This window comes from Pipistrellus kuhlii, unplaced genomic scaffold (genome assembly GCF_014108245.1).
Source record: "Pipistrellus kuhlii isolate mPipKuh1 unplaced genomic scaffold, mPipKuh1.p scaffold_m20_p_2, whole genome shotgun sequence".
In the NCBI taxonomy this organism is placed as follows: Eukaryota; Metazoa; Chordata; class Mammalia; order Chiroptera; family Vespertilionidae; genus Pipistrellus; species Pipistrellus kuhlii.
The window spans coordinates 70,169,493-70,183,143 of NW_023425515.1; the positions used below are offsets into that span (position 1 = coordinate 70,169,493).

Consider the following 13,651-nt stretch of genomic DNA (forward strand, 5'->3'; position numbering starts at 1 on the left):
GAGAAAATAAACAAATGGGACTACATCAAAATAAAAAGCTTTTTTACAGCAAAAGAAACCATCAACAAAACAACAAGAAAGCCCACTGTATGGGAGAACATATTTGCAAATGTTACCACTGATAAAGGTTTAATCTCCAACATCTACAGACAGCTAATACAACTAAATAAAAGGAAGATGAATGATCCAATTAAAAAATGGGCAATGGACCTAAATAGAATATTTTCAAAAGAAGACGGAAGGCCAAGAAGCACATGAAAACATGCTCAAAGTCACTAATTATCCGAGAGATGCAAATCAAAACAACAATTCGGTACCATCTCACACCTGTCAGAATGGCCAACATCAACAAATCAACAAACGACAAGTGTTGGTGAGGTTGCGGAGAAAAAGGAACCCTCGTGCACTGCTGGTGGGAATGCAGACTGGTGCAACCACTGTGGAGAACAGTGTGGAATTTCCTCAAAAAACTGAAAATGGAACTCCCATTTGACCCACTAATCCCACTCCTAGGAATATATCCCAAGAAACTAGAAACACCAATCAGAAAGGATATATGCACCCCTATGTTCATAGCAGCACAATCTACAATAGCCAGAATTTGGAAACAGCCTAGGTGCCCGTCAGCAGATGATTGGATCCAAAAACAATGGTACATCTACACAATGGAATACTATGCTGCCATAAAAAAGAAGGAATTCTCATCATTTGCAGCAACCTGGATGGAATTGGAGTACATCATGCTGAGTGAAATAAGCCAGTCAATGAAAGAGAAACACCACACAACCTCACTTATTTATGGATAATTAAGAACATTATTAACTGATTAACCAAACGATAGATATAGAGACAGGAAAGCAACAAGCAGATTGCCAAATTACAGCGGGTAGGGGAGGGAGATCTGAGGGAGATAATAGATCAACCGAAGGACTTGTATACATGCATATAAGTACAACCAATGGACACAAAACTCTTGGAAGGGTGGGTATGTATGGGAGGGAGGGGCAATGTTAAAATATGTACACAGATAATAATTTAATAAAAAAATAAAGTTAAAAAAATCATATTCCTAAAAAAAAGAAAAAAAAAGAAATGATTTTTTAAAGAACCTCAATATCTATTTTCTTCTATGTTTCAAATTGGTGATTTTATTTTTTACTCATTTATTAGGGCGGGGTGGGAGGCTAGAACTATTATTTTGTTAAGTAGAGAAGGAATGTCTTCTAGAAAGGCACTGCAAGCAGGAACACTTCATTCACAACTTGGAGTTGAGGAACCTTTATTGTCCTAATGGTATGGGAAATCCCCATTGTCTTCCTACACCACAAAAGATGCATATGGACACTCAGGAGTCTAACCGTAGATGTAGTCAGTTACAAGTTGACGTCTACTTGATAAACTGGTATTCTTCAAATAGCTGTACTTCTTTTTTTGCCTATTTTCTGTGAATAACTGGCTGCCTAGAGAATCACCTGGAAATGTCTAAATAGATGAAGTGGCTTATGGCAGAGACAGTTGTCCACTAAAAATCTGTTTTCCCTTTCTTCCTTTAATGATGGCACTCCAGGTTTTAGTGGGGGCATACAGCTGTCTCATCAAAGACATAACCATCCTCTCTTGAAGCTTGTGGACCACATTCTGCTCAGGGGAGTGTGAGCAGAACTGTTGCCTCCCACTTCTGCGTTTGTTCTGAAAAGGAACAGACGTGCTCTCCCCTGGCCTTTCTCCACTGGCTGGGAAGTGGAGCAGCCACTCTGAATCCAAAGATGGAATCTGTGTGTTGAGTGTAGATGTAAGAGTTTTCTCTTTGGACTGCTATCTCTGGACATTTGTATCAGAGAAAATACACTTCAATCTTATTTGAACCACTACATTTCAGGATCCTTTTGCTACAGACACTTAATCCCAACCAAAAACAATATATGGGTGGTTTTCTGTTTAAGAATAAAAAATAGCCTAATGTAGGAATACAGGAATTTATACACATCACACCAAATAGTACATGGATTATCCTCCTTTCCAAGTTTAATTTAAGAGGAGAAGAAAACAACAGAAGGCCCAAAACCTAAATCCCTTCTGAGGCAACAAATTGAGCTGGACCTACCGAAGACAGCGAAGGGCATGAGGCAGCCACCACAGGTAGGATGAGTAAAACCTGCCTCCTGCACATAGTGCATTTGGTGTTTCCCATTTAGCAGTTATGGTAACTAAGGATATGAGCCTCCATGTCTAACAACCAGACATGCTGGGATGGAGTCTTCTAATATTTGTTTATTTTTAAAATAAATTTTTATTAGCAAGTTGCAATGGATACTTTAATATGCTTTTTTAGTTTTGTTTTTCTGTTTTTTTGTTTTTGAGAGAGAGATGAAGGGAGGGGGAGAGAGTGTGATGAGAAACATTGATGGAAGAGAAGCATGGATTGGCTGCCTACTGTTTGGCATTGAGCTGAAACCAGGGCGTGTGCCCTGATCAGGAATTGAGCTCCATCACTGAGCAACACTAATCTTCCAATACTTACAATGGATTTCCAAGAGCTGATGGGTGGGAAGAAAAAAAGTTCTCTGGCAATCTATATTCATAAAAGCCTAAGCAACCAAATGACTGAATGACCGGTTGACCGGTCATTATGACGCACTGACCACCAAGGGGCAGATGCTCAATGCAGGAACTGCCCTTTGATGGTCAGTGCGCTCCCACTGACCTGTCCCAGTGGCCCATTAGCCCGGCAGCAACCACTCAGTAGCCCTGCGGGTCCAATCTCTGGAGGATGGCCAAGGACCAATGGACCAGTGCCTGCAGTACAATCCCAACAGCGCTGCTGTCCTCCTAGAAGTTGGTCTCAGGCACTGTGGCTGCTTCCCCTCTCTAGATACTCTGCAAGGAAGAAACAATAAAAAAGTGGCCACTAGGTGGCTGCCGACAACTGGTGTAAATGTCAGCGAGATATATCCAGATCCCAGGCCAGCAAGGGCATCCCACCACCCACCTGGAGGGCCAATTGTGTCCCGCCCCCCGCCCCCTACACTCTGCAGGAGAGGTTGCCAATTGTGTCCTAGGCCCCCCCTCCACCCTCCCTCAAGAGGGCTCACAGCTGGCAAGCACCACTGTGGGGGCCTCTCATAATTGGGACTGACTGGGCACTAGCCTACAGCAGGCACAGCAGGGCCAGGATGAGTGGGAGTGGCAGGTAGGAGTGGCAGGCAGCATTGGACTGCCGGTTTCGGCCCAATGCCACCAGGCCATGCCAGGGACCCCACCCACGCATGAATTCATGCACTGGGCCTCTAGTATTTATATAATATTTCATGGTAAAAATAAGTTTAATGTGGTATCAATTAATTAAGTCATTGGTGTGGAAATAATTTACCTCAATGCAGTCCTTAAAATTGGTCCAGCATGAAATCTGGCTCTTTTGTAAGAACATATAAAAGATCTGATTAAACATAAAAAAATGGAGACACTCAGGTGTATACACTAGGGAGCACTCACCTTCCACTATATTTTTTCTATTTGAACACAGTTTACAGTAACAGTTTTCAGTCTCCTGTGTAGAAGAATTGCCTTGGGATCTTGTTAAAATGTGTACCCATAGGCTGTGGAGGGTTCCGTGAATTGCATTTTGATGAGAGGCTATATGAGAGTATGGCTAAGAGCATGGCTCCTGGAGCCTTACTGCCACAGTTTGAAACCTGGCCTTGCAGACTTGGGCAATTATTGGATATTTAACCTCTCTGTGCCTCGGTTTCCTCATGCAACAGATTACGTTAGAAGTAGTGCCTATCTCTTAGGGTTATTGTATGATTACATGAGTTAACAACTCACTAGTGCCTGGCAATAACTGTTCATTATTATTACAAGTGTTATTTTTAATAGGGAAATTCACTGGTTTTGATACAGGGAGCCTTGAGAAACACAGACTATTATTTGTAAAAGAAAAAAGAAGGTTTTCTCAAGATACTGTAACCAGCTAGGCTAAGATGTTAGGTTCTCACCCTCAGCTAAAGTGATAATGGAATAGCAAGAACCAAAGGCACAGGGTAAAGAATAGAACAAGATTGGGAAGCTCTTTGTATGTTTTGCCAACATACAAAGAGCTTTATTCAGAAGTCAGTGGAACTCCATGGAAGGCAGTGAGGCAGAAGATGGCATGTTCACATTTACATGTTTGAGATAGATCACTCTGTAAGCAGGGGATGGAATATGAAGGGTGAGGCAGGAAGCAGATGGATAGGGGAGCTCAGTAATACAATGCCGCTCCTTTACCATTTTAAGGAACTGTCTCCTGAAAGCATTAAAATTATTCACATTAGTGATTCTAATACTAACAATTTGAACCTTTAACATTCTTTCTTCTTAGGAGCTCAAAACAGAATCTAGTTTGTAATAAAACACCCTGCCACCACCCCATCCATCCTGATTTATACATAGCACATAATATACAGTATACAGCAGGAATACTCTCCAGGTTCTGAGGCATCAGGTCCTGCAAGGAGGACCCTGTGAGCTATGCAGTCACCAAAAGCTAAGAAGGCACACATTCTACTTCTCCTCTGGTGATCATTCTCTATGTTAGGGTAGATTTTGAGGAACCATGGCAACACTGAGTGTTTGACCTAAGAGGTATTATAAATGTCAGTTCTGCTCTATCAAGTCCTCAGCCAGATGGGAGGAGCTGCCACAGGAGTGGGGGAGTCAGGGAGGAAGGGAGAGCTAAGTTGATACCTACTCTTGGGCTCTGACTAGAATTAACCAGCACTGCTCTGCTCCATCAAATTAGCAGGGTCAGTAGTTCCAGGGAAAGTAGTCACATGAGTTTTCTTTTCTAGTATCTGAAGAGTGACTATGAATGATTTAATGAGAAAGGAATTTATCTCCTGAAACCCCTCTGCTGGAATCAGTTCCTAGGAGTACATGTATGTTACCCACATATTAGTCTCCTAGAAACTTGTTTCTAAGTTTCTGAAAACAAGCAACATGTAAAACAGCCCTTCCCTCTGTTAGAGTGTTAAGGTTGCAGAATCATAATGAATTACTTCCTTAGACTATTTGAGATAGAGAGAACCTGATCCAATGGTCTTCAAATTTGTTGTAGCATCAGATCACTTCTAATGAAATCCTATGAAGAAATCCAATTAATATGTGAACAGAAGACAGAGCTGCCCACATTCAGGAAGTCTCTGACTGAGCAATGCCTCTGCTGTTTGTCATGCCTGTAATACCCTATCATGTGACTTAATCCTATGAACCCCTAGAATCTAGAGGAGCAAAGTCTGAAAGATATGAATTAAAACAAATATTCCATTTTACAGGAGACAAAGATGTGTACCACAGTTAATAATTATTTGAGTAGAGTGTAAATCCAATAGTAGGATTCATAGAAATAAAATTCAAATTCATGGTAGAGAATGCAGTTGGGAAACTCCATTGATTTCTTTTGAGTTGGATCAATGAGTCAGAAAAGAACAAGACAAATTGGAATGTGTAGGGTGAGAAGAGGGTTTCACTTAGACCCAGAGATAGAGTTCAATAGAAATGGGTGTAGACTTTGGAAATTTGAAGTCTCTGGCTGGGGATCTGTTTCATGTAGCAAGGTGGCTATCTGTGTTGAGAGGTCACAGGTAGCTTTGAAACACAGCACTGCATTGAGGGGGAGACCTTCAGCCCTCCCAGTATTAATCACCATTCTAAGCATAATCAAACATCCTTTAAACTAAAGGTCTTTACAGTTAAACACACAGGGGCTTTTCAATCTCTGGATACTAACTGTGCAGATCAATAGTTTAGACAAACCATAACTTGACAATTTCCTAATTCACAGGAGAAACTTTACCCAGTTCCAACCTTTCTTACTTTTTGTTTTCTGTGCTCCAAATCAACTCAAAACTTATTTGTTCTAGAAAATGTCTGCCATCCTGATTCAGTTCATTATTGTGCTTAGCAACTTCTACTCTTGAGGTATCTTACTGAACTTCACCTGTAGAATACAGATAAGAATGATTTCTTAATTGTTTTTTTAAATGAATAAGATGAAATAAAATGTCAGTTGTTTAGCACAGTGCATGGCACCTAGCAATTATTTTAAAACTGCTAGCTTCTTTTCTGTCATGAATCTCTGAAAGACCATGACAAGTTCATAAGAGTTTGAAAGATGTTAAATTCACTTTCTTTTATTTTTTTTAAAAAAGAATTGTCTATAACTTTGGGCTTTATTACAATTTATTTCTTCACTTTCCCCTTCCTTTCATTTTATTCTGAAATCAGTATAATCAACATTCATTGGTATGGAACTTAACTCATAAAGATAAGAATAAAACTGGAAAGTAAGTCAGATGGCAATATTCAATATCATAGTTTGCCTTCAATTATGGTATTTTTAGAATTGCTTTCCCTTAGACATCCTATAAAGGTCTTTACAAGTTGAACACATGGGCTTTTCAACCCTCATTCCTCATTTCTAGATGGTTAAAGAGTATCTTTTATTTTTAGATAATAAATGCATATAGTCAACAGAGAACCCCTGAAATCAATCTACTTTCACACTCAGTACCCAGCATTCTGTAACCAACAGTCCAGGGATGCTGACCAAGAAATGTGTTATTTTTAAGTTCTTTGTTGTTGTTGGGAGTGGTAGTGATAGTGGTGGCGGTGGTAAGAAGAAGGAGAAGGAGAAGGAGAAGAGGAGAAGAAGAAATTAATTATGGTGATGGTGATGATGATGACTGTGTTTAAAACCAATAAACACACCCATGGTCCTCTCTCTCTCTCTCTCTCTCTTTATTGATTTCAGAGAGGAAGGGAGAGGGTGGAAGAGATATAAACTTTTACATCTTTCAGTAAGTAAAATCTTTATCTTCTAGATTTACTCTTCTGTAGATGGGGTCACACTAACAGTAAGTAATAATGCAGATTTTATTTGTCTCTACCTGTTCACATAGGACCCAATCTCCTGAAAGGTTTCCCCAAATTCTATTGGGAGTTCAGGTGAGATTTACACACACTATGAAGAAAACCAGTTAACTATTAGTCAGCTACCATCCCCTTTCCTCTTCCCCTCTGTAACCTTCATAGGCTCGATATTGCTGAGCGCCCTGGCACTGCTGCCTCCACCAGGGTGCTGCCATGGAGGCCTGGCAGCTCTGGCATGCCCAGCACTGCAGTGGTCTGTGGGGAAGCAGCAGGGCTGGTCCACTTCTCCTCTCCTATGAGGGGGGTCCTCAGTAGTGCCATTTGCGTTCCACATGTTACCAGATTTTTATTGAAATAGCTTTTTAGGACTATACGTAAAGTCTTACTACTCAAACTGCGGTCCCTGGACCAGCAACACTTGGCAGAATTGTTAGAAATGTGAAATTTCAGGCCCATGAATCAGAATCTGCAATTTAACAAAAACACCAGGTGATTTATGTACAAACTAGTGGCCCGGTGCATGAAATTCATGCATGGAGGGGGGATTCTCTCAGTCCATCCTGCACCCCCTCCAACTGGGGACCACTTAGGGGGATGTCCAACTGTCCCTGTGGGATCAGACCTAAACTGGCAGTCAGATATCCTTCTTGCAACTTGGGACCACTGGCTCCTAACTGCTCACCTGCCTGCCTGCCTGCCTACCTGATCACCCCTAACTGCCTCTGCCTATTTGCCTGTTGCCCCTAACCCCTCTCCCTGCCTGATCACCCTTAACCTCTCTGCCTGACTGCCTGATCACCCCTAACTGCCCTCTCTTGCCAACCTGATTTTGCCCCCACCTGCCCTCCCCTGCCAGTCAGGTTGTTCCCAACTGCCCTTCCCTGCCAGCTTGATCTTGCCCCCAAGTGCCTCTGCCTGCCTGATCATCCCTAACTGCCCTTCCCTACTGGTCTGATCTTGCCTCCAATGGCCCTCCTCTGCTGGCCAATTTGGTTCTGATTGGTCAGTTTCTATGCTGGTTAGCATCAAAAGCTCTGCCTCTTAGGTAGTCATTGGCTCCTCACAGCACCAACATTTGGTTTTGATTGGTCAGTTCCTATGCCATTCAGCATCAAAAGGTCTGCTTCCTAGATAGCAATGGTTCGTCACAGTACCCACATTTGTTTCTGATTGATCAGTTCCTATGCAAATCAAAGTTAAAAGCTCCACCTCCTAGGCAACCATTTGCTCCTCATAGCACCCAGATTCTGTTCTGATTGGTTGGTCAGCATCTCTGTGCCTATCAACGGGGCCTGATCAGAAAGGCGGGGCTGATCAGCAGCCCAGGTAGAGGCATGGAGAAAAATGAAGGTGTGGCTGCTGGCCAGACTGGGAGAGAAAGAGAGAGGCAAGTACTGATCAAGCGCTTCCACAGAGGCAATGGATCAGTCCCTGCTTCTCTCTTCAGGTCTCTCTCTGGCCCTAATTCCCAGGCCTGTCACTAGTCAGTGCTGAGGCACTGAGCCTACAGCAGAAGCAGTTAGTGCTGGCTTGCCACAACAACCCAGCGCTAACTGCAGGACTGACTTCCCCTTGGTCAGGCCTCGGTTGTGACCAGTCCTTGCAACCCAGGGTTTTTATATATTAGGATTTCAGTTTGAAAAGCATTTGCTTAAAGTGCCTGTGGGAATAAGCACTTTGTTGTTGTGCTCCAAATTAGGGACAAGGGCAGGGCAGGGTCAAGAAACAAAACTGACAAATAGTAGGACTTTTTGTAATGACCTCTTCCCTTTCATGATGTTATTTATCCTTGTGACTGGGCCAAAGTTAGAATGCTTGACTCCTTCTCTCAGGATAGCTGTCCATTAGGAAACTCACAGGCTCCTCACTGCCTCCTAGACCATGGGAAATCACACTGCTGCCCATGTAAACTACACTTTTATGCACTAAGTTTTGAGTTCACACCTATCATTTACAAACCCCTTCATTATGGGCAGTGGGACTATCAAGATAAGTACTAGTAAAACAGTCTCTACTCTAAAAGGAGTCTAATAAAGTGGTAAATGCTGAGGCAGGTCAGACGTTCTGGGAGACCATTTGAGGACGGGGCAAAAGCCTCCCAAATGCAGCAGCCTTACTGCAGTGATGAGAAAGCATTACTGTGTCTGATCCCTGCAGCCTGTGTGTGCCAGTTCTCCAGGTGGAACGCCCTTCTTCCATTTCTGTTTCCTACATTCTTACCCACTTCCCAGGCCAGTTTCAAATGCTGATTCATCAGTGAAATCTGCCAGAATCCTCTCAGCTACATGTGCTTTGCTGCTTCAGAACCTCCATCATATCCTGTCTTCAGATCATTTATATGCGTTACAGCCTTATGGAGTGGAGGGTTTATGTCCCTTATTGGCAAATAATACATTTTAGTCAATCTTCTTAGATTCCCCATAGGACCTAGCACGAAGTGCCATAAATTGTTTTTAAAGACATGAATATATGAAAGCTAACATATCTACTCTGTTACTACTTCTCTATTCAGGAAGTAGATCAGCCTTCAAAAATCATAGAGAAAATCTGTAATGTACACTGGCTGGTATATTAAGGAGAAATAATTTTCCCCTTCCTCCCCATTCACATCTTTTTCTCAGGTGAGATTGGTTCTTTGGTGCAGAAACAGTGTCCTCATTCCCAGATGAGTAGCTGTTAATCACAGCTGTATGGAATTTCATCTAGTTTTCAGCTGTATGAAAGTGGCTATTTGCCTACTAGTATATAAGAAGTCTGTTAGGTTATTATGTAGCACAGCACTTTTCGTGCCTGGTTTTCTCTAAAGCTGAGATGGCAGCCAAGGAATTGCTCTCTGACGAGTGTAGTAGAGCTATTAATCACTTGGCATCTTATGAGCTGCACGTCAGTGATGCTTATTTATCTATGGTTAGTGTGGTTTTTGAGTCAATAGGAGGGAGGTTTTAGCTATGATATATCCTGTGTCTCCTTAATAATGGTGGTTATGGTGTGATGATAGATGAAAAAGCAATATATTGGTTCGGATTTTGCTGCTTTGTGTCCTAATGATTTAGAGCTGTGATTGCAAACTATGGGCTATGATAGGGTGAATCACAATTATTTCCTGTGGGTTGTCAAAATTATGAGCAACAGACACTGGTGGCAGACTGAATAATTTTCACCCATATTCTATTTTAGAGTTAAGATAGATGTGTTAGGATTGGTGAAAAAAAATTGACTTTATAATGTCATTTAATTGATTAATTTTATTTTTAATATATTTTTATTGATTCAAGAGAGGAAGGGAGAGGGGGAGAGAGAGATAGAAACATCAATGATGAGAAAGAATCATTAATCAGCTGCCTGCTGCAGACCACACACCGGGGAATTGAGCCCACAACCCAGGCATGTGCCTTACTCAGGAACTGAACTGTGACCTCCCTATTCATAGGTTGATGCTCAACCACTGAGACATGCCAGCCTGGCAAAATAGCATTTAAATTTTACTGGAGTTTTCATGTGTTTACAGTGTTGCTGAATATAAGTGTTAGCATGTGGGGTTCACAAATCTGATCATTAAAGAGGCCATAATAGCCAAAGATTAGGCCCTAGTATATTAAAATCTGGGTGGCTTTTCTTCGAGGTAGCCTGGGTGTGAACAACAGCTGGGGCCTTTTGGCAGTCAAAGGTCAAACCAAGGACCCCAGCCTGAATGAAGAAGGTCTCTTTGGGACAACCACAAGAAAGTGAGTTTGTGTAAGATTTCCAGCCTTAAAAATCATCTTGTCTCACTTCCATTTTCTCCCTATTCTCACCATGTCCCAGGCCTGTAATTCCACTGAAGAACCTTTTTTGGCTGCTTTCCTTGAAGACCAAGCTGATGTGAAGAGGGAAAATGGAAAGCAACTCATAAAATATCTAAGAAAATGTGGGAATACAATCTGCCTTCCTGTGATTAAGGTGACTATGTAATTTGTTGAAATGATTTTATTGGGGCCTCTACTGGGTCTAGAGAACTAAATTATTGTTTGCCACCTAACCTGCTGGGTTACCCACATTATACACAGGATTATAGAAACTGAATTTGAGGGTAAGCATCTGTCTTCTTTGTAGCCTCTTCATATCATTTTGAGAAAATTACAGATACTAAGTAGTTGCTTAAGTTTTCTCAATGGGCCACAACTAGTGTGGTCCCTGTACCAGGAGCATGAGCATCACCTGGGAAATCATCAGGAATGCAAATTCATGGACAAACTGAATCAGATGCTCTAGAGATGGTCCCAAGGAGCTTTATTTTAATGAGTTCCCCAGGTGACTCTAATGCTCTGGGCAGAACTCGAATGGTCACTTCTAGAACAGTTAGCATCCTATATCATATCTTTAGCACAGACTGGTATTTGAAATGGCTATGTCTTCTATGTAATGAAATAAATTTTTTCATGGGGATAGACACTTAGTAGGACTCATTTAATCCTTAGTGGGGGTATGACATCTAGAAACATGGCTGCTTATCTGAGGGGTTCTTTTAACTCCAGCTTTATGAAGAGAATTAGTAATGTCTGGTTATTATGTAATTAAACCACCATCAAGGAATTCAAAAGTTAATGAAATAGTGCATGAAGCTGTTCTAGTGGTACCCATGCTTTATAAGCATATGGGGAGCTTTTAAAATCCTGATGCTGAGATTGTACTCCATACCAATTAAGTCACAATGTCTGTAGCTGATATCCAGACATCAGGACTTAAAATGTTAGGTTAATTCCATTGTGACACAAAATTTAGAAAACCTAGACATAATGAGACCCAAAAAGTTGGATGTAAGAAAGCTGTGACTGCCCTGTTTCTCCCTAACAGAGGCCTGAGGTAGATAACTGGCAAACCGGCATAAAAGCTCTAGAGTATGGTCTGGAACTGGAGAAACAGTTAACTCAGCTTCTGGTAGACCTGAAGACCACGGCTTCCTCCAGAAATGAATGTGATGTAAGTTGTTAGTAACTGGTCCTGAAAGCAATGTCATCATTCACCTCTGAATTATGACTTGTTTCTGGGAAGTGGATCCAATGCAGTGGGTCATCCAACTTGTGCTTGCTTTCCGCCAAGGAATTATATGAACCTATTTCTGGGAATAGATTGGAGGTGGGAGAAGTAGGTGCCTTGGTAAGAAGGAATGCAACTTATCACAAAATGAGGAAGAATGTACTCTGTATAATTACATAAAATGACTTTTGTTGGCTCTTGAATCTAGACAAGGATTGCTTAATTAATGGGTACCAAAATCACATGGAGGGCTTACTCAAATAACCTGCTAGGCTCCACCCTCCAGAATTTCTGATTCAATGGCTTTCATGTGGTGGCCCAAAATTTGCATTTCTAACCCATTTTCAGATTATGCTGCTCCTTGCTCACCAGGGGCCACACTTTGAGAACCACTGTCCTAGATGGTCCCTACAAAAGTGATGTTAATGATGACTTATTATTCTACAGACTTCCCTGAAGTCTTTCTGGTTAATGGTGAACAATCCAGCTTGAGATGGTAACTCCTTTCTCACCAAACCCTTAGTATCTCAGGAAAGCAAAGTGAAGAAAATGCCTTTATACAAAAGTTATCAATCCTAGATGCATATTGGAGTTACTTGGAGCTCTGAAGAAATACAAACACCTGAGCCTTATCCACTTACATCTAAATCTTTGGGAATCAGGTCTGGGCACCTATTTGAAATCTCTGTCATAAAAAAAAAAAAATACAAGGTGGGAAACCACTGCAGTAATAGCTTGTTTAAATTAATCTGTACTTTTAATAAGATGCTCTAACACTCATACTCATTGAAAGTGGGTATTTGTACTCACCTGGAGGTCTTGAATATCTTAGATCAGTGATTTTTAAATTCTATGTGCATATCAACTGTCTAGCAAACTCGTGGCTCGCAAGCCATATGCGGCTCTTTGGCCCCTTGAGTGTGGCTCTTCCACAAAATACCACGGCCTGAGGGAGTCTATTTTGAAGAAGTGGTATTAGAAGAAGTTTAAGTTTAAAAAATTTGGCTCTCAAAAGAAATTTAATTCGTTGTACTGTTGATATTTGGCTCTGTTGACTGAGTTTGCTGATCATTGGTCTAGTCCTTTCTTAAAATACACTTTCTGATTTAGTGGGAATGGAGTGTGACTTGAGATTCTGTGTTTCTAATAAGTTCCTAAGACTGCAGGTCTATGAGCTACAATTTGGGTAGAAAGATTTTTGATTGCCTCCAGTTGCAGATAAGGTTTCTAAAGGACTGCCCCTGTTTATTTCTGTAGGTCTTAGACTTCTTTGGGAAGTTCTTGGATGAACAGAATAAAAAGACAAACTGCCTGCAATTGCGCATAGAATGGCATAAGGAATTAGAGAATATGAAGAGAAACCATGGAAGAGAAAGACTCATTTAAAAAGCCTGGTGAAGTGTTAAGTAAATAGACCTAATATCTGAAGGCAACAAGTCTTTGTATTATAGTAGGTCCCAAAATCAGCTGCTTAAGAATCTTGATCTTCTCCATTTGTCAGAATACTGCTTTCCTTCATGGGTGTGTGTAGAAATAAATTTGTTTTTGCATTATAATTATGTATAAACATATAGCTATTGAAGCACAAAAAGGGTTAATTCCAACAATGTAAGTTTGGTAAAAAGCTTTCTGGGGACTGTGAGTGCATTACACACACCCCCCCCCCCCCCCCCCCCAAAAAAAAAAGCCGCCTCCATCTCCCAGATGCAGGATTAAGATTTGTGAA

General features: G+C 41.3%; 1 protein-coding gene across 1 annotated transcript; it reads left to right on the top strand.

Annotated features, from left to right (window-relative positions):
- Nucleotides 1–9,708: 9,708 nt before the first annotated feature.
- LOC118722971 (ferritin, heavy subunit-like) lies at nt 9,709–13,311 on the top strand. The gene is made up of 4 exons (XM_036445117.2): nt 9,709–9,816; nt 10,714–10,848; nt 11,743–11,868; nt 13,183–13,311. The coding sequence occupies exons 1-4, from the start codon at nt 9,721–9,723 to the stop codon at nt 13,309–13,311; spliced, it is 486 nt and encodes a 161-aa protein (XP_036301010.1). The 5' UTR covers nt 9,709–9,720.
- Nucleotides 13,312–13,651: the final 340 nt, after the last annotated feature.